This window comes from Triplophysa rosa, linkage group LG11 (assembly GCF_024868665.1).
Source record: "Triplophysa rosa linkage group LG11, Trosa_1v2, whole genome shotgun sequence".
NCBI lineage: Eukaryota > Metazoa > Chordata > Actinopteri > Cypriniformes > Nemacheilidae > Triplophysa > Triplophysa rosa.
The window spans coordinates 9805981-9827773 of record NC_079900.1 but is presented as its reverse complement, the minus strand read 5'-3'; the positions used below and the strand labels follow the sequence as shown (position 1 = coordinate 9827773).

The window sequence follows — 21793 nt, the reverse complement described above, 5'->3', positions numbered from 1 at the left end:
CACTTTTGCGCCTCGTCGTTTATCCAATACGGGTCTATAATGCGCAAACGTGCTGTCTACGTAGTCAGATTACTAGAGTTTGAAACACAGCCATCGTGTGTAGGGGGAGGTACAGTAGAGCGCAGCAGCAGTACGCAGAGGTGAAAGCTCAGCGTGACAGTATGTGTGCGATCTCTCCTGTATGAGTGAACATGAGACATATATGGACATTCAAGAGAATTTACAGCACAAGTAATAATATCGAGCGCATCGGATTATCGTGTAATCCTTCCTGTGATATTTCCAGAACCGCCCGATAACTCAAGAGACCCACAGACAAGCAGCGCGAACTGACTGAGGTGAATCTTTGTTATTCAGACAGAGGAAAACAGAAAAAGGAGCCACGATTTCTGCCAGACACGCTAGCGTCAGCCGCTCAAGCTAACTTGTGGATTTTATCTCTCGTCAAATGGTTGTTTTATCCGTATAATTTTGGAAGGAATGAGTCGTGTTTTGACCACTCTAAACTGGACTAATGGCTGAAATAACCGTGTGAATTCAGCGTTGTGCGTTTGGTGTTGACCCGCTAAGATCGCAGCTAGCATTAGCCGCTGCTGTTACTGCATCAGAAGGCTTGTCTCAAACATATTGTCATGAGTTGTAAGATAACAAATAAACATTCTTTCTGGAATTATTAGTTTCATAGTGCAGATAACGTTAGTTGGTAGATCAAAGTGAGTTTTTTTTCTTTGCGTTGACAGTTTGGCAGTAGCACGCTAACAATGCATTAGCTAGCCTTATAGCTTTGCATCCATAATTTCCCCATGACATAGATACATATTTTAGGACATTTTCTGGTAAATGTTATTTTTTGTTTTAAATAATCCTTTTTATGACGTTCGTGACTATGACTTGAGCGTGTGTGAAGAAATGTAAACATCCGAGCTGTTTACAGTGTAACTTAAAACCATAGTAGTGTTTATATCTAACGTACTAGCTTTTACAGTATAAAGCTAAGGGTGACATTTTAAAGACTTTTCAAGACCTTTCAACCACGCAAGGTTGTTTTTATAAACCGTTGTTCCTGGAGTTGGAAATTGGAGTGGGAAGTCATATACATTTTTTTGTTTGCTGATTTGGCCTAACCCCATTCAAAGATAAAGCTGACACGAGAATTATAGACCCCCAGAGCTCTGGAGGAAACCGGGTCCATTTTTGGCATTAGACAGTTGTCCCATATCCTTTACTGTCACCCTGGCTCTCACGTGAGCAGTCATGGGCACTCAGGGCAGCCCTGTGAAGAGCTATGACTACCTGCTCAAGTTCCTCCTAGTGGGAGACAGTGATGTGGGAAAAGGAGAGATTCTGGACAGCCTTCAAGATGGATCTGCTGAGTCTCCATATGCTTACAGCAGCGGTGAGTTCGCCTACACTTCTAGCACACATTCACACAGAGTACTGGAGAAACACATCCTTCTGCCAGAATGTTTAAATCCACATTACATGTCAAAGGCCATTACTTACACAAGGGTGGCCGCGGGTCCTTAAAAAGTCTTAAAACGTCTTAAATAAAGTTTTACTAATATAATGCCTTTAAAAGTCTTAAATTCAGATTCTACGGGTCTTAAATATTTTGGTCACATTTCCGCAAACAATCTTTCGGTCTGACGGACCTGTTTAAAATCCATGAACAGACCTCAGATTTTCGTCCCCGCGATAGTTACTGCGTCATCAGAGAGAACTGAGGTCGCAGAATACAGGTTGAAGGACAGCTAGTTTACGGCATCCTAGCTAGTTTAAATTGTTTAAATGCAAGTTTAATAAAAATGGCTAGAACGATGAGTTCTCGCGGTTAAAGCCGGTGCCTGGAAATGTCTACGAGGCAAACTGTGCCGTTTGTCGGAGATGTTTTAAACTCTGTATGAGCATCGAGGTGGTGGAATCACACAGGCACATGAGGGAAGCAATGAGCACGCGAAAGGCCTCCAGCAGATTACAAGGTTTCTTTTCCACTGTTTTTATATTGTAAGTACTGGATGACGCGAAGTGGGGTTAACGTTATAACCGGCTGGATGTACATATCCCGCATATTAAACGGCGTTACCGTTTATTAAACGTCCACATAAGCAAATTAGTGGATGCGAAATATTGATTTTAAATATTTTATTTGTTAACAAATACAAACCTATGCGAGAAAAATGCGTTTCCTAACGGCTTTTATCCAATGCGACGTTCAAACAAGACGAGCACGCAACTTGGGTAAATCATTTGTAAATATAATCTCTTATGTTATTAACTAGGCATTTATATTTGTTTTTATTGGTTAATATTAAACTAAACCCGTCAAGATGACTCGCAGCACCTGTATGACCCTGTGATAGTTTATGAAGAGCACTTACACATGTGTACTGTACTTAAAGCCACGAAAAAATGAAGAAATCACTCCAGTTTTGCCTTTAATTAGCATTTTAGATTTCAATTTCTACATGGATCGCAAGCATTCCAGTCCAGTGTATCTTGAATTTCAACAGAAACAAAGTCCTCAGGAGTGACATACAGTAAAGTATGAATGAAACTAAAGCTGTGTTTAAAAATCAGGCTTATTCCATCATATGTGACCCAGTCTGTGAAAACCCACCTATAGTATTTTTTTGTGATTTGCTGTTTTCTACATTAAATCATCTTATGTAATGTAAAGAACATTCTGTAAAAACATAGCGTTGATATCTTTAATATTGACTGAGAAAGGCCATGTCAAATATTGAAATCATTGTGAAATTAATGCATAAATGCTCGTTATCTCATAATTCGATTCAGAGACTTTAGCCTGGTTTTCTCAGACCGCGTCACATATATTTACTTTTACAAACATCTTAATACATCTCAAAATATTTAAGTATTCTGAAAACCAGTTTTCCCTTTTAATTTTGTGCAAATAAATGCAAATATGAAACAATATTTTTATTTTGAATTTGGGTGAAATTCTGTCAGTAGTTCACAGAAAAAAACTGTATGCACAAAAACTGAAAGTAATTTGAGTTGTCTCAATTTTTAGACGCTGTGTATATTTAATATATATGTATTAGATTTAGAATGTGTATGTCCATAGGTTTGGTCTTAAATTTCATATAAAGTGGCGTTTAAATGGTCTTAAAAGGTCCAGTGGTGATCTTTATTACCATATTTTATATTGAGTCTGTATGTGGGTCCTAATTATTTCTTGAAATGTTTATAAAGCATACATATTTATATACGTGTATAAAATATAAAAATGTATAAAATTGTAACACATGCAGAGCCTATGGGTTGTGTATTATTATAACACAGAGGTTGCCCTAATGCAGGGGTTCCCAAACATTTCAGCCCGCGACCCCCAAAATAACAGTGCCAGGGACTCAAGACCCCCACTATTCTCGGAGGTGGCTAAAGTATACAAACATTGCGAGCAACTGTGCACATGCGCTAATTAGGTCTCTTTTCATACCTGAGGACAATGGCCTTTCTGTCTGCGGGGCTTCTCCGCTCTCCTCCGCTGGCCTCCCTGGTTTGTCTTTGGTCGATATTAACCAACGTTTCATTTCGACAAATAAAAATATCCTAAATTTAAAGCCTGAAAAATAATCTGTGTGCACATATGGGAATGTTAAATGGTGCTGTAAATTGACTTGCTGGACCTAACCTAATGCAGTTGCTAATGTGACGTAATCACCTCAGGGGTCATGATCGAGGGGGGAGCAAATTCCAAAGGCTGATGGCTTTTTATTTGCATGGTTTTATTTTTAACTTAACTACTGTTGTTATGTTTTGTTACACTTATTGATTAAACACGCTATTCCTAATAAAAAACGATTTCTGGAAATCATCTTGCGACCCCACCCTCGCGCAGTGGTGTAAAGTATTGGAGTAAATGTACTTAGTTACTGTACTTAAGTATCTTTTTGGCTACTTTGTAGTTGTACTGAGTATTAAAGATATTAGCAACTTTTACTCTCTACTTGACTACATTTTTGAACAAGTATGTACTCTTTACTCCACTACATTTGTAATGAATAATGCAATTACACATTACATTTCGCCTGGTACCTATCATTCTTTTGCGGCAGTTTATTTTTGATACAGACAAATTAATATTGCCATTTACAGGGCATTGAAGGTACTATATCTTGTGGGTTTTGCTCTTACTTACTAAAACTTGTCAACATGGCTTCTTTATGTGAATACAAGTGCATTATCAATTAGGGTTAGGATAGGGTTATCAATGTCAATCGCTGGCGGTTTATATGTGAAATGAGGACATGACAGCAGCTGATGATGAGGCCAAAACCAGCATGTCCAGTTCAAAAAGGCTATGACTTTTTAATTTGACTTAACATTATTTTATTTATCTGTTATATTGAAGAAACCTTTTGAAAGAGTTTGGTTTATTATGAGCACTTGAGCTTAAATGAGACTTGAGTGTTTGTAATAGACGTAGGTTATGGTGTCGACCATGATTTGTTGCAATTTTTAGGTGTTCAGTCTTATTTTGATTTAAGAAAATAAATGCGATTGCTCTCCGCACGAATCAACTGTCTCTTGTTTTTCACTGACATGTCTCTTAAGTGTTGAAGACTAGTGCTGCTTTGAGCCTACATTCAGTATGAGTAAAATACTCAAGTACTGTTAAATTCAGATACTCTTAAGACTTTTACTGAAGTCATTTTTGAATTGGTGACTTGTAACTTGTAATGGAGTAGTTTTCACTGCTAGGTATCTGTACTTTTACTTAAGTATGGTTTTCAGGTACTCTTTACACCACTGCCCTCGCGGCCTTACGACCCCTACTTTGTGAACCCCTGCCCTAAAGGATATCAAACACATACAAAGAAATATGGACATAGGTCCCTTTACTTGAAGAAAATAACATGTAAGCGTAAAATCTCCATAGCAGACTGATAAAGCAGGTTTAAGTAGCTCTTTTTATTTGATTTATTTCTCAGCCTCCCCTTTCATGAGATAATCCATGCTCACTCATTAGGCTGAATAGACCCCCACTAGTCATGCCTTTCATACCCAAATGAGTCTCGTGTGCAGGAAAATAGGACCTGGGTGTCTCCTGCTCCAACCCTTTTTATACATATGGGCTGCTGTTTATTTTGTTGGTTGACTGTATTGGGGAACAGTGTGTATTTAATGGGTGTGAGAGATTTCACAGTGATGCCTCTTGTCTGAGCTGTCCTGGAGGAGCTTGCTGGTCTAGCTTCAAAAGAGCGCAATCACTAAAAATCAACACAGATGGCTGCACGCACCATCCATAGATTCAGCCCTAATCAGACTTATACATTTGAGCTGCAGTTGTCTGTATCCCCGAGGAGCGGCCATCGTGATTTGCTCAGATGGTTTGGGTTAGGTCTGTGCGATTTGGGGAAATATCTAATTGCGATTGCGATTTGATTTGCGATTTGATTTTTCTAAGTCCAGCTTCAGCTCAATATTTTCAATCGTGTGAAGCACAGTATGGGTATAGTTACCCTGCTGAAATAAAACAATTAAAACCATTACAGAAATTCTAATTGTTTCCATTAAAACCATTACAAAATTCCTTTTGTAGTGTTTTTTTGGGCACTATTCATATAGGAATTACTGTTGTTCTATTGGTTCCCAGCTGCCAGATTACATCACATCAATAGAATCCAAATACCAGTGTACACTATTATAGTTTCCATTTAAACAAATACAACTCCTATTATAACCCTTAAATCCTTAAAGTTTTCTATTGTGTTAAATACTATTACTATTAAAATACTACATAGGTTACATAGGCTGATTTACTCGTTTTAAAGTATTTTTAAAAACAAGTAGGAAATGTGCTGTCATCCAAGCAAAACATTTAGATAGAATTTACATTTGTTTGAAACACGGAGCCAGGCGTGAGTTGACACAGGGTGCGCGCATGCGTCAAGCCTCGTCCATATTGCCAGATGCACTTGTGGAGACTTGCGGTATGGAGCCGGACTTGAGTATAAACGAGCATTACGAAACAGGCTGTGTGTGCGCATCAAGTTTAAATGGCTCGTCCAAGAGACGCGCCGCACGGGGCAGAGACGCGCGAGTATGACACAGGCTGTGTATGCGCGTTAAGTTTAAATGGCTCTTCCGCAAGATGCGGGAGACGCGCAGTGCGGGGCAGAGACGCGTGAGTGTGATACAGGATGTGTGTGCAGTCTTCTGAATTGGAATATTCTTTAGTATTTATTGATTTGCCTAATATGATAGATCTGACTCCGCAGACGCCATAATCCCTCTCTCTCTACCTCTCCCGCTTTCTTTTTGTTTGTTTTTTCTAATGAAAAAAAACGTTTTTCAGTTGGCTAGGGCAGTGCTGATTGGGCATAACGGAGGTGCGCTCACTCAGTCTCAAAGCGGGCTTGGAACAGACGCGTTTCATATTTTTCACAGCGCGTCCACATCGCAGCCTCATGCGATTAGCAAATCGCAACGTCTCACACCGCGATTGCGATTCGATTTCGATTAATCCCTCAGCCCTAGTTTGGATATAGGAAAGATTTTGAATTATGCATAAATCGTGTCGGGGTAGTTATGGTTTTATGAAAAGTAAAATCGTAAGGTATGAATGCTAGGAAACCTTTTACAGTTTACATTTCATCTCATAACCTTGTGGTTGACACTTTGGGCTGGTAACCAAAAGGTCATTGGTTTAATCCCCATAATCGACAATCCATGAACTATCAGCATGATTTTGCCCTTGAGCAAGGCACTTAACCTTAGGTTGCACCAGGGGACTGTCCCTGAATGGTAGTTTGCTTTGGATAAACATTGCTTAAATCACATATTAGTGATGTAAGTGCAAGAGTATTATAGTGCACGCAAACCAAAGTAATTTCGATTCTCACAGTCTTGAGTCTATAAAAAGTCATTGTGTTTTTGGTGTTTGCTCTCATTGATTTGTTTTTTGCGCTTGCTTAGTGGACATCTGTAAACATTTCGAGTCTAAACTTGAGACATCTAGAATTGCCTGCTAGTGATGGATGGACAGATGGAAGACACATAAATAACTGTAGAATACTTATTCATTGCACAGAATGCACACATTAATTGTCTGTTTTGAACTGGACTGGATGCAGACTTCCCTTCTGTCATAGTTATAGCCATTGGTTTTACATTAGGGCAATTCCATGCAAAGTTTTACCAAAGGTTTTTAACTTAACCGATGGGTCAGATGTCAATATTTGGGGGTTTAAATTCCCATGTGAAGTATCTCTTCAAAGCATTTTTTGTGTGTTTTTAAATCATAGTTTGCCGTAGTCGGGTAAGTGCATTGTTACATTGATAACAGAATAGTCACATCCATAGGTATCTATATTCCTCAGAAATGGGCACATGAAAATTTAATATAGTAACTATTTTATGATTTATAAATTTGAGCAGTCCCTACTTCATTTGTTGGGTATTATTGCTTCTAGTTTGTACATTTTAATTAGCAGAAATCCTACAAAGTATGTCGTCTCTCAAAAACGTGTCATTTTTGTCACATCATTTTTTTTCAAATAGAAAACTTGTGTATTAACTGGTGTTTTTCTGATGTCTGGACTCTGTTATCAGGGGTTTAGTAAAATATAAACCACAAACAATGTTAGATCTCAGGTAAACCAGCTCTGCTACCTAGCTTTAGGCATGCATGTTTCATTACTTTCATGAGCTCAAACATTTTTAATGGCACTCTCAGACCCACCCTCGCCCGCTCTTCAGTGTAACTGCGTTCATTGCAATTCAGAGCTTTTAAATATGTAGTTATCAAGCACAACAGTGAGATGCAGCCTTTGTATGTTTGACAGAGGAAATATGTTACGTTGAAAGCCAGGGCCTCCTACTTTGCAAAAATCCAGCCGTGCTGCATTCTCCAGTTGTAAGCATCTTTGTTTCTGCCCTGTGTTGATAGCAGGCCATTTAAATTGATTTAAACATGCCCGAACATGTCACTGTCCACTTGAACCCTCTCAGGTGTCCTTAGTCTTGCTGTATCTGTGACTTCCAGGCTCCTTCTCAAAACTAGCCGCTTCGGGCTGTCTTCGCTCAGCGGGCGTACAAGGTTTGGCCGGCGGCCCAGAGGTGGAACTTGAGATGATAATTACACTGTACTGCCTTTGTCAGGCTACATTGCTAAACCATCTGCCCATACAATTACCCAAAAGTGAGAAGGAGGGGTTCCAGAGGAAGGAAGTGAGGTCCGTTGTTGGCCCGATGTTGTGTTGTCCTGATTCTGAGCAAAGCTTTTGCAGGATGTGCAGGGGAGGAAATCAGCCCCAGTAGTTCCTTTTAAGTGCGAACCATTTCCCTGTTGTTAAATTCTCCTGTAGATGTTTAATAATGGAGGATGAGTGAAATCTTAAAACCAGCAGCCTGTCAGGAGGAGCTGTCAGGGTGCTTGTCTAGCAGACCGTGAGCGATACCGTTCTTCTGACATACCTTCTCAAATCATCAAAGCTTTACAAAGGATTAAAAAAAGTCTTCCTCTTCCCTCTTTTCATTTTAATTCCTTTTCTGTTTTTGGAAGATGGATGTAAACAGACATATGGGTGTGACTTTGTTTTGGTCTCTAATCAGCACTTTGTGTATTTCCTTTGCAGAATTGATGTATGAGAAACTGTCTCTGCGGCTGCCCCAGGCAAGAGACGAGTCCACGTTCATATGTCCGCATAACAGATAATCTGATTATTCAAGTGTGCACAGAGATGATCCTGTGTGACAAGCGCTCTTGGCATGGAAAATTACAGACACAGTCGTATATGAAAAGAGACACAATGAGCTTTTGTTACAGACAGAGCTGTCTATTAAATTGCAAATCAAGTTTAAATGCTGATTAGTTGTGAAGTAACACAAATGTATGTGTATTGCCATAAATTCATTTGATGATGGCCTTACTGTCAACAAGCTTGTGGGAGGAAAATTATTTTGTAAACCCATGCATCCTGTAACCATGAATTTTAAATGGCTTTTTAGATTAGCAGTAATTTCTTCATTTTATGAGAGAAAAACACAGATACGCTGTCAAGATAATGGCTTTACGGGAAGCGTCCTGGTCGCATTTCAGTTGTGGATGTGATAGTACTATGTAATGGCAGAGTGGTTACAGCTGTCGGGCTCTCCACTGAATGTGCGCATGCACAATCAAGATGGTCATCTCGACTTTATTGCCCTCTAATGAAAAAAAGAACTTGCCTTGAATTAAATGAGATAACTCAAAACAGTGCATTAAATAGAGTCACGCTGGGATGGCCACAACTTTGCTTTTTAGTTATTGTGAAGTTCCCTAGAGGCAGTAAGGATACTTTTCAAATATATACTGTGCTTAATGAAGTTATTATTCGGTCATATACTGTTTCCGGGTCCAAGCGCTCCATAAGATGCGATAGGCAAACAACAAAAAATGCTAATATACTCATGGCGAGCTGTAAAACTATCGGAAAACCACGATCCTAACCTTTATATTCATATGAAATCCCACATGGCCAATCAGTGATTCATTTTTCATAATTTATTCAAATATTGACGTCAGAGATTCCGTAAGCCTGGAGACTGTAGTGTATACTGTGAGTTAATAAATCCTCCGATGTTAAATATGCGATGTGAGTAAAGAGTGCTCATTACCAGCTGTTTAAGCTGTAGCCCCACTTGAATTGAATAGATTCTTGGACCCGGAAACGGTATTCCTTACGTCACCACTTAACAACCGAATACCACCATCCAGTGTTTGTGACACAGCTGCCCTAAACTTTTGCTATTAGCATTTGTGATTACAAAATCATTTATGTTTCTGTAGCGGTTAACTCGTGTCTAATCTCTTTAGTCACAGTGAGGGCTGCACGATAAATTGTGATTAACACTAAATCTTTGCATTATAAATCGACCTGTCCAGCGGTTATGATATCGCGTTATGATATAAGTCTGTGATTATGTTTCATGTCCTGTTTGTCCGTGAAGCACAGCTCTGTGATCAATAGGAAAGTTTGCTTTTCCACAAACTTTTACGCTTCAAAGTTTGTGGGAATTATAAACTTATCATCATGGTTGCGCCTCCTCTACTGCTGCAGCATCATTGTGAACACGACACACACACACACACACACACACACACACACACACACACAGGAGTAAGGGTCTGGAGAACTTTGATGGGGGATGGCAGCAAAACAAAATACTGCTAAAATACCAGTCAGTTTGGGAAATCTTACAGCAAAGAGAAGACAACGATCATTTGGTTTGTTAGACTGCACACAATGGTAAGCTAATGTAGCATTGCGTTAAGGGTCTCAATCTCTATATTACTGTCACGAAGCATATAACGAAATGCAAAAATAATGTGTTAAAATACGTATTCACGTGTTGCAAATTCAATGACGCTGGTAATGATACTCTCTGCCCAATCAGTGATCTCTGTGTAAACACGTCACATTTTGGTATCGGTACAGTAGGCTTGGAACCTCAACCGAGGTGGTACTTAAAAAAAGTAGTAGGTACTAGTAGGTACTGTACCCAGTGGAAAACTCCCCAAAAGTTAGCTGTACCGTACCGTGCGGTACTATGCAGTAGGGTTGTCACGGTACCATAAACATGTCTTACGATACTATACCAGCTGAAGTATCTCGATACCAAGTAGTATCACGATGCTGTGCCATATAATTCAAATCTATACCAAAAACACAGGTTTAGATGAAACATTTTGTATTTACTATAGTAAACTGTATTATAATTTGCACTAGAATATGTATTAACTGTAGTAATTGGATAAATTGTAGCAAATACATTTACATTTAGTCATTTGTAAATACTATAAATTGTAGTATACTTAAATATTTACCATGATAAGACTCAAAAACACTAGTATCTATGACTTTTAGTAGTTTACTGTAGTAAATACTAAAGTACACTAGATCATTTTTCATGTAGGAACTAATTCAAATGTTGGACAAAGTTAATTGATACAACAGTCTTTATAAAGGGAAATATTAGGCTTACTTTAAATGCAGAACTAAAAACGGCAAGTAGGTGGCGTCAATTTTCCACTGAGTTAGTGAATCATTTAACCAACTCGTTCAAATCGACAATTTGAATCATTAACTCGTCCGAGACATTTAAAACACACATTCATTTTGGAGATAAACACCGCAAAAGGCAGATGTAAGTGTTCAAATAAATATTAATGCGCATATGCAACATTAACTACGGTACTACGATACTACCGTTTCAAAAATAGAGAGGCATCGCGGGTATTTTGAAGCTTTAGCATCGCGATGCTACCGTAGCACCGGTACACCGTGCAACCCTACTATGCAGTGGAAAAGCACCATTATAGTAGTACTTCTGTGGCATATGTTTGGGGTTTCTTTGTGAGAGCGCCCTCTGGCTTTCAGATGCAGTATCATTTAACCACATTTCCCTGACAAGCTGCTCAAAAAAATCGCAGACAAATGTCAAATCATGTGCGGTTTATTATTGATTTACAGTTCAGCCCTAGTCACAGTACTATTTCTAACGATGATCCACGAATTTTCCAATGTACTGTTTTACATGAAAGCACTTTTTTATTCAGATGCCCAATTACAGTTATTTACTTGCAGTCCTTAATAGAAAAACAAGTTTTAAGGGTTAAATGTTATGCTCGTTATTTTATACTTTAGAGAGAAATGAAATGTGCCAGCTCAGAATTGGGTATAAAACGTGACGATGTAGCTAGTTGTTTTAGTTTTTTTAGTATTTGCCTATAAAAAACTTTTTTAGTTTTGACAGATTCCTAAAACATTTTTGTTTTCTCTTTATTTTTATGTATTATATTATATTACTTTTGTGCCTTAATTACAAGTGTGGGTAAACAATGAGTCATTTATACAAATCTTTAGTAGTAGGGCTGCACAACGATTAGTCGCAACTAATCGTTTGCAGAATATATAAGTAACATAAGCAGGGATGTGAATACGGATTCCCGTATTTTTTTTGACCTCGCTGGGATCACCCGCGTAAATTGCATAAATCCGAATTATTTTAATTCGTGACGGGATTGTGGGGTGGGGGTTTGGGGATGTGTGCGTCATCATACAGCCGGCCAACGGGTTCCTAAAACGAAATCTTTTAGTTTTAGATCTTTTAGATCTTTTAATTAAGTGGGGAATTGAACAGTGTTTTGTAACGTATACAGAAAATCCAGAGTCTGGAAATTGAGACGTCTATATGCTTAACATTATCTAGTATATAAAGAGACTAAAATAGGCAATTCCGCGATTTAATGGCTTAAAACTATACAAATGGCTGATCTAGTCACTGTCTAATATAAACACGTTAAAGTCTCTACTGAATGCATACTTTTAAATGAACAAAAACTGCAACATGAAGCGTTTGCAATTGCAAATACCTTTTATTACACGCAGATTAATGCGGACAAACGCTGTATGAATGACGTAGATGCACCATCTAGTGGCTGTGTATGGAAGTCTCTTGAGGCCACACTATTCTTTACTTTTTGTGTTCAATTATTGTTTGATGAATTATTGCTGATTACGATAAAATTAAAAGTAGGCCTAATATAAACTACTCAAGGGGGACAATTTGTTAATGCCATTTTATTTGTATCATTGCCATAAAATATTTGCTCAAAGCATCAATCTGTTTTATTAAATATTGTTTAGGTGACTGTCAGAATTGGGTAATTATACTAGTTTGTTTTTGTGTTGCTAAGTGGAGAATATCTATTTTTGGCAAACTAAACCAAAAACCTGTTTTTAATCATGTAACATTTAATTAGTAACATTAAAGACTACTTTTGGGAGGGGGATTGGGGTTGGGTGAGGGTGCGTGCAGTCTTCCTTCTTTTTTGTCCTGGGCTGATCACATGCCTGATAAGTTTTTATTTACATAATATACAGTATGTGTGTGTACTGTAGCTGTGCATAATTATGTATATATAACACACACATGCATGTATACATTTAATACATATTTACACGTGAATATACATTTTTATATTTATATATCATTTATTATATAAACATATTATGTATAATCTAAACGTTCTCTGTCTCTCCATTTGCAGGAATCGACTACAAGACCACCACAATCCTGTTGGATGGGCGGAGAGTGAAACTGGAGCTTTGGTAAGTGGAAGCACATACATGTTTTTTATGGTCCTCTGTTCATGCAGAAGTGCACAGGGTGAGAGCATTATCTCCGTAAGAACTCATAATGCTGTGACATGACTCGTTTTAGTCTTCCGAGATGGCATGATGCATCACTCGCTGAGAGCAACTGTATGTCAAAGTCTCTGGAGTTCAGAGTGATGAGTCAGTGCCTTACACTAGACCTATATTCCTCAGATAACAGCCTCTCCTTCCTATTGCATTGAAAATGGAAAAAACACTGAGGCAGACGGGACCTGATTTGAAAAGCAATAAATCTGCGCCCGTGTTCATCAGCTGTGTGGATATGAGTGTTGGACTATTTCCCTGTCAGCCGATTAGATAAGATAGGAAAATCTATGGTGCAATAAAAAGGAGATGCAGGAACAAAACTAGAAGCTTTATATATAGAAAGACATAATTTCTAGAAGTCATACATAACCAGAAGTTCAATTACTGAAATTGCGGCGAAATCTCAATGCCATCGTTTACAGAAAAACCTGTTAAACATCCATAAAATCATTTATCTGCTTTCCCGAGAGAAAGAAACGTTTCTTAATCAGGATGGCGCTGCTGTTTTGTACGCCAGCAGAATTGCACATTAAGAAGACAAACAACAAGCTTATTAGTGTTAACACAGAGTGCGGCAAGTGCCTGAGGAATACTTCTTAGAACCCTTGAGGAAATTCTCATAGACTGCAGTAATGTTCTGGCTATATAGCGGAAAGCTTTATGGCAATGTGCTACTACATGCAGCATATTCCTCCTTATGCCGCAGTGAAATGCAGTCTGTCCTCGGGGCTTTAATCTTGTCTCACGTAGGTCCCAGGTATCTACGCAAGGATATATCTGATGAACTCTCTGGTGTGACTGGAAGTACAGCGCTAAACAGCATAGATGTGGTTAATCTCTTCTGCTTCTGAGAGTGGGTTCAATTCCACCACTTCAAAAAGGCGACTGGCACAGTAAATCTCTTATGCTGATATTTTTGACACTTTCCGGCCCGTTAGAGCCTGTTTAACTGCGTGAGAAAGTTCACAGAGATAGAGTAGGCAGCTGGAAAGGTTATTTGGGTGCGGACGTGCCACAGTGGAAACTCGTTTTTCTAGGCTGTGACGCCAGCACAAGTGCCTGACTCATCTTGTTTTTCAACTCCACACTTGGTGTAGTGACCAAAACAAATGCACGGCTCGGTTTCAGAACCTTGTGTTGTCAGTTGCGTGTGTAGACAACGTAGATGAAACGTCATAAATGACAGTTGTGTTTTGGAACAGAGCTGTGTTGACAGATTGCATGCTTTGTGATATTGTCCTGACTTGTCTTTGTTTGCTTTTAGGGACACATCAGGACAAGGCAGGTTCTGCACCATTTTCAGATCGTACTCCAGGGGGGCGCAGGTAAAGTGGCTTTAGCATGTTAAATGTCACTGTTAAACTTCTTCTCTGTGAACGAGGACAAACAAAGTGCTCTAGGCCGAAATTTGCATATTCATTAACAGAAACATGAAGCTTAAACAGTTTGCAAGGATGTACATTGTCCGTAAAATAAACAGTAGCTTTAACAAATTTATTAATACACTCTTTAGTCTATGTTCACATTTAGCGTCTTTTTTGATAAGAAAAGGTTGACATGGGCGCATTTTTTATATAAAAAAAGCTGGTAGCGGGTTACAAAAAGCAGTCGAGGACATCTCATACAGGCTTCATCGGCAGCGTAACGGAATTCTGTTTGAATTATAAACAGAGGGCATCTTTGCCATAACCAATCTGTAGCAAAGCTCAATAAAATGGAAGGAAGGAGGCGGGAACCGGCGAACATTCACAAAACTTTAATCAAAATAAATAAACAATAATCTAGCAAATAAAAGGCCGGCAGCCACCTCACGGTCGACAACCGGCCACACGAACATAAACAAACTTAACTGTTTCCGGGCCCGGGTCCTCTCTCTCGATGGTCCGGTCGCTCATCCTCTTATGCTCCCGAGCTCCCCCGTGAGGCATGAGGGGACCGGCGGTCGCACGGCCCCGCCTTACCCGCCCCACGGCTCTCGCCCCGCCTTCCTCGCTACACAATCACATATTCAAAAACTACAATACTAATTTCTTGCTAGAAATGCAATCAAAAGATATTGAAAGTAAAACTTAAACTTGAATTTATACAAAACTGCTCCAACCGGCGTTTCCGGACTTTTTTGGAAAACACGGTTTACTCCATAGGATTATAATGTAAAACAGACGCTAGCAGCTTCAAAAAAGAAATCAAGCGTGAACACGGCCTTAGTGTTGTTTAGTTTCTTTTTTGTTATTTTAGAGTGTTGAAATAATTGGCCTTTTGCCTGCGTTAACCTTCCTCTTCACTGCATGAGCAGGATACTGGGTAACAATACTTGTTTGCTTTTGCTCTGCAGGGGATCCTGTTGGTGTATGACATCACCAACCGCTGGTCGTTCGACGGGATAGACCGCTGGATCAGGGAGATTGACGAGGTAAGCCACTTGTTCTGGTAACCCAAAAGTGACATCACAAGTGAACCCACAGTCCTGTGGAAGAGGTTGAGACCGATCGATTCTTTCACCAAAGAACCCTTAGAGTTAGTACATGCCATGGATCTGTAGAGACCCCATCAGACATCTACAGTAGATAAACAGATATGCCGATGAGTACAGACTTCCACCACAACACACAGTGACTCCTCGCATCCTTCCCTTCATCCTCTTCTGTTACTAGCTGTGCTTGATCTTAAGACAGGATGTACTCAGCCTGGCTCCTCATGGGCTACTCTATAACTGTTCCTTCCTTTCCTCTTGGTTTGTGTAGTGTAGTGCTGTGTATAGTATATTGTGTAGTATTTTTAAGTAGGTGTATATGAAAATATCCATAGAACAATGTCAATCTTTAATTTTTATCTCTCCCCTCCCTACCTTTTTTACAAACCTCTTTTGCTTCCGTCTGTTTCTCCTCAGCACGCACCCGGTGTGCCCCGTATTCTTGTGGGTAATCGACTGCACCTGGCGTTCAAACGGCAGGTGCCCACGGAACAGGCACGGGCGTATGCAGAAAAGAATGGCATGACGTTTTTCGAAGTGAGTCCGCTGTGCAACTTCAACGTCATTGAGTCGTTTACGGAACTCTCGCGCATCGTGCTGATGAGACATGGCATGGAGAAGTTCTGGAGACCAAACAGAGGCAAGTTTCTCCTGCATCCGTGTGCTTATTATACGTGATAAACATGCTGTTCGACAGCAGTGCTAGTTCTGTTTTTGCCAGTTCCCAAATTCACCAACTGTCATTTTCTTCTTTTAATAGTTACTTATAGCTTACTTTGCATAATAAAGAATTATGCAAATTGTGCTTTTATTAAACCATGTATTATGTATGAGGGAGAATGTAGTTTTATTATAATTGATATGAAAGATCAGTCTTTTGACTAAATGTGGTAAATTAGACTTGAGGCTAAGAAGTTGACTTGGTTCTTGCTTGAGATTTAATTGGAATAGAAAAAATGACTTCAGCCATATACCTTGACGTTATATCAGCCATGTGCTTTAGATATAATTTTAGCAGGGCTCTAGACTAACACTTGAGAGAGGTGGCACCAGCCCTTAATTTGATAGCACCAGAGTCATGGGGTGAGGTAAGAAAAAAGAATCACTAAAACTTCATTCAAATGTGTTTAATACATTAATAAATCCATTAGAAATGAATACAAATCATTGTTTAGGATTGAATTATTTTATTGTAAATGTAAACTCTCTTTCAAGACTTTACCATATTCAAAGCACATGTTTCTTAAAGCCACTTTCTTCCTTTATTTGTTGTTAACAACTCTTACAAGAGAACAAATTTTACACATATTAATATCAATGAGTGTTTTTGGGCCCGTCCTTCGTTGTTTGATGAACACTATAAACAGATATCTTTATTATGCTGCTGCCCCTTTAAGAGCTCCCAACTGTTTGTTCACAAAACGGACTACCTTAAAAAGAGCTGCGACCCAATCCGCATTCTATCCATCCTAAATAGTATTCGAAAGTAGAATTATGTATATAATGTATATATGTCCCAATCGTAGTATGTTGAAAAGATTCCCGGATGGTCTACTACTTTCCGGTAGAAATTCGAAGTGCAGAACGATGACTAGGGCTGTCACGATTATTAAATAATTGTCTGGATGGTTTCAGATCATCACAATTATTGCACATATCTATTGAAGACACTAGGGGGAGCTGTAGTGCCTGCATATTGCATAATTTAGTGTATATATATTGTAACTAAAGCATGGTAATACTTGTAAAATGTACCACCACAACACAATCACAAAACTAAAACATATACCATAAAAACAACCGGCAGTACAATTTAATATTATTTCAGTGTGAAAACCAGTCTACCAAAATTTAATTAACATTTAACAATTCACTCCTGATCAATTTATTTAATTTACAAGTATTTGGAAGTTGTGATATTGACAGGTAAAAGCCTAAACCTTAAATATATGATGTCCCAATTTTTTCCGATGTATTTCCAAGAAAAAAAACATAGTCTTATATTCAGAACAATATGGTCATTTCGAAGCTGAATAAAAAATGTATGAGAATTAAATGTAAAAGTCCTAAAACAGACAATTAATCGTCATAATCGCAATGATTTATTAGACAATTAATCGTCAGCCAAGTTTCATAATCGTGCCAGCCCTAACGATGACCGCTGTAATGGCTAATATTACCAACAACTCACCGCGAGTAGGCGGAGTTTAGTTTATTAAATTAACAAATGTAAATGTAAAAGCATACAGTAAACATTACATACGAAATAATGAATGAATAAAAAGCTTATGCTAATGCTTTGCAGTATTGTTAGAGAGCTTTATACAATAGTATAGTGCTTAAAGTGTAAACACGTTTCCTGCATTATAGCTGTACATGCATACAATACATGCAACACATTTCATTATCTTTGCTGTTTTGTGCCTTAGCCGGGGCAATTCTTGTATTCTGCAGGCAGCAAAACATATTTGTTTCAGTTGCAAGATTTAGCGCTTCACTCGTTTGCTCTGTCGGTCCTTCTACTTCATCATAGCATGCACCTCTTACACCCATGTATTAGGCTAGGTCTTTGGGGGCGGGGGCACGGATAGATAAGTGAATGGTTGAAGGAGGGGAGACGAAAATGAGTGACTGAATGCACAATATAAAATTTCTGCCTATTAAAATTATTATACGCAAAAGTTTATTGATCAGTTTGGCAGTCGCGCCTGCAGTTAAAATAGTCGCAAAATGCGACCATTTGGTCGCAGTCTAGAGCCATGTTATAGGGATTGGTCAGGCAGCCACTCACGTATACACATTTTTCATATCCTCTGCTTTAAAATCAATATAAAGGTTTAAAAAGGCATGATAACTTCCTTTTAGACCACAGTCTCGCATATACAGTGGAAAGCTTTGGTTTTAACCACAGCTTTGCTGCTTCTTGGGTTCTGGCGGATGCAGGAAGACTGCCATGATCTGCATATCTTTCCATTAGTGCACGAACACCACACTGTAGGTCCATATCCAGAGCTGCATAATTGGAGGCAGAAGGCTTTCAGTTAAGCACTTCTTTCTCTGTCTGTTTTCACCGTTATGTGGGAATTTCCCATGAGACCTTGCAGTGCCCCAAATGAACCGTTTAGCAGAAGCAACATCCTGCAGTTCTGAGAGCAAGAAATGCTGCTGATGTAGCCTTACAAAATGGCAGCGATTTACACTCACTCTCGCTGGATTTTTAACTCCACCAGCTGAGCTCCAGGAACACTTTAACGAAAAACGCATATCTTGAAAACATACTTTGGAAAAAGGCATGAATGTAAATGTATGATAAATTGATCAGCATCCCTGGTGGTTTTTCATATGTTAACTCTCACATCTGGCGTGCTGTGAGTGTCTTTCGCATTTGATTCCATCAGAAAGAAATTCAGGGAGCGTGTTAACATCTGCTGAGGGAATGTTGAATAATTGAACACTTTCTCATTACTTCTGTAAAGAGAATAAAATATGATCTCGGCATGTAGGTGTATCAAGGCAGCTACCGCCCAAATCCATAGAGCTCGTGCTTTCTATTTATGGCAGGATGGGAACGCATCAACCTTGAGGTTGTTCTGATCGCAGTCTTTTAACGTGAGCATGTGTCTTTTTGTGTTTTTACAGTATTCAGTCTGCAGGACTTGTGTTGCCGTGCCATCGTTTCCTGCACCCCGGTGCACCTCATCGATAAGCTGCCACTTCCTGTGGCCATCAAGAGCCACCTGAAGTCCTTCTCCATGGCCAATGGCATGAACGCAGTCATGATGCACGGCCGGTCCTACTCGCTGGCCAACGCCGCTGGAGGCAGCAAAGGGAACAGTCTCAAACGCTCCAAATCCATTCGGCCGCCTCAGAGTCCGCCTCAGAACTGCACCAGGAACAACTGTAAGATCTCCTAGCCTGGGGACATGGGGCAGGGCCATCCTCCCCTCTCTTCCTTTTATATAACACTCAGGTGCACACGGACAACCACGCAGGGACACGGGGCTGGGTCGACGACGGAGCAGAGGTGTGGCACCTTTCTGTGCGGGGGGAGCAGGATATGACGGAGACTCCTGCTGCTACACTTCCTGTTGCACCACCCTCCTCACCTTGGCGCAGTACATTTAAACAGCACATTCACGTTTGATTTCTCTTTCAGACCAAAACTAAAACATTGATTTGGCCACTGAAAGCATGTTTTATAATGCTCTAGCGCCCTCTGTTGGAGAACTCAAACCTTTTGTTTTTACGCTTTGGTTGTTCTCTCTTTCTGTCCTCAGTGAATGCTGCACCCTGCCCATGTGTTTTGTCAAGGGTTCTGTTCTCCATCCAAATGCTGAAGAACGTAAGATGGCCACATGGTCTTGCATGTTAATAACACAATGAGAGAGTTTTTCGAGGGCTGATGCGAAATGGCTTGTGGTGCTTAAGCATGAACTGATGTATTAAAACTTGATTTGCACTGCAAATTGGTGGTCTTAAGTTGGTCAATGCTGCAGCTGGTCTTTTGCACACATGATAACTTGTAAAGAGCGACTGTGTTGTTGATTGTGGACTGTGAAAATGGGACCACTGGGTGTTTGTTTACCCAACAGCACAAGCAACACCTGATGTCCTTGCCTGAAGCTTCTGGAAGATCTAGAAAATTATGAAATGTTTCTTGTTGGCTCCCTTTTGTTTAACATCGATTGCTGAAAACTCCTCAGGGGACGGTGTTGGCAAAGAGTTCTTTTCTGTTTTTCCCTGCATGTCTTATGGAACGGTCTTCACATTTGCAATATTTTAACCCTATACTGTTCGTAATTACGCCAGGGCTAATGTCAAAAGGCGCCCTTCCAAGACACATTGCTGCACTATTTAGTACTTCTGCATAATACCTTGTGTGCAATTGCAAGTATTTCACTTTTCTTCCAAACATGCCATAATTTCAAAGTCCACGATTATCAGTGTTGTAGCATGACTGCTTTTGAACTGTACAGAGTGCAAAGTGCATTGGTTTCTGTTTATATATACTGAAACCGCATCAGAATGAAGGATATAAACATTCCAGGCTCCAAAATAAAGTAAATTGTGGCATCACCAGTGTAGGGATAATAAGCAGAATTTGTTGGTGGCAGATCATCACCTTGTTTCTGTGGTATGAAATCCTGACAAAAGCGAGAGTTACTTTTTTCCAGCTCTGATGATTCGTTGTAAAATAATTGATGCTTTTCTCACAAATCTCCAGAGATTTTCGCTCATCTTTGTTCATACCAGCAGAGAGCAGCTCTTTCCCCATCTATCTCCTGCACCTCTTCATCTCAGGGACGAGCCCTGGCCTCCAGCAGCAGACCTGCCCAATGACGCCTGCATGAACCAGGCTGAGTGACAGACTGTCAGCGGGGGCATTAAAAACTCTCCTTTAAGCTATCTACAAAAGGCCTTGTGCTGTCACTAGCTTTTAGAGTTCCATGTAAAAGCGTCCATCTGTTGTGTACGCAAAAGTAAAGGGTCCACTGACAGTTTCATTTGTCCCTTCTCTGATTCTCGAAAAGCTGTGGTATCAGAAGTTTTTTTTTATTTTCCTTTTCAGCCATCTTCAGAATGTGTAGGTATTAGTTTGAGCTTCTCACCTGAGAGCGATGGTTGTTCCCTGTAATGCACATCATACGGGCAAGGAAATTACGTGACCTAGCTAGAAAGTTCCATTTCAACTTTTTGTATTGTAAATGTTTTTTTCCTCTTTTATCTAAAGTGTTTGTTATTGATATTTTAAAGAATGTGCTAATTTTATTTGTAATGTTTAGCAGGACACTTGTGTGTGTGTGTGAGAGAGAGAGCAGAATAAAGGGAAATGTGATTGCTGAAGTAGTAGGACATAAATGTAAACACTATTTTCCTTTGGTTGAAGCTAAAAGCTGCTGAATAACTTGCGTAAGAAATTATCAGACGTTCTTGCAACAAAAAACAACAGTTTTTTAAATTATTGATTGTACAGTTCTTGGTGTATGAAAAGCAACGACTTTTTCACAATAAAATTATGATTGTAAAAATGCTTTGCAGTTATTTGCGTCTAACACTCTTGTCAAAGATTGCACTTGTTGTAATAGTTGTTTATTAAAATATT

At 39.4% G+C, this 21793-nt stretch overlaps 1 protein-coding gene across 4 annotated transcripts; it reads left to right on the top strand.

The window, feature by feature from the left end:
- The first annotated feature begins 117 nt into the window (after positions 1-117).
- Positions 118-21737, top strand: rab40c (RAB40c, member RAS oncogene family). Of its 4 annotated transcripts, XR_008963844.1 has the most exons (8): positions 118-1396; positions 13064-13124; positions 14482-14542; positions 15553-15630; positions 16108-16330; positions 19330-19805; positions 19968-20032; positions 20915-21736. XR_008963844.1 is itself a non-coding variant. In XM_057345886.1 (6 exons), the coding sequence occupies exons 1-6, from the start codon at positions 1255-1257 to the stop codon at positions 19602-19604; spliced, it is 840 nt and encodes a 279-aa protein (XP_057201869.1). In that variant the 5' UTR covers positions 118-1254; the 3' UTR covers positions 19605-21736. The 4 variants fall into 4 exon arrangements, 1 of the variants encoding a protein (XP_057201869.1); XR_008963843.1 differs by having other exon boundaries at positions 19968-21737; XR_008963842.1 differs by having other exon boundaries at positions 19330-20032; positions 20915-21735.
- Positions 21738-21793: the final 56 nt, after the last annotated feature.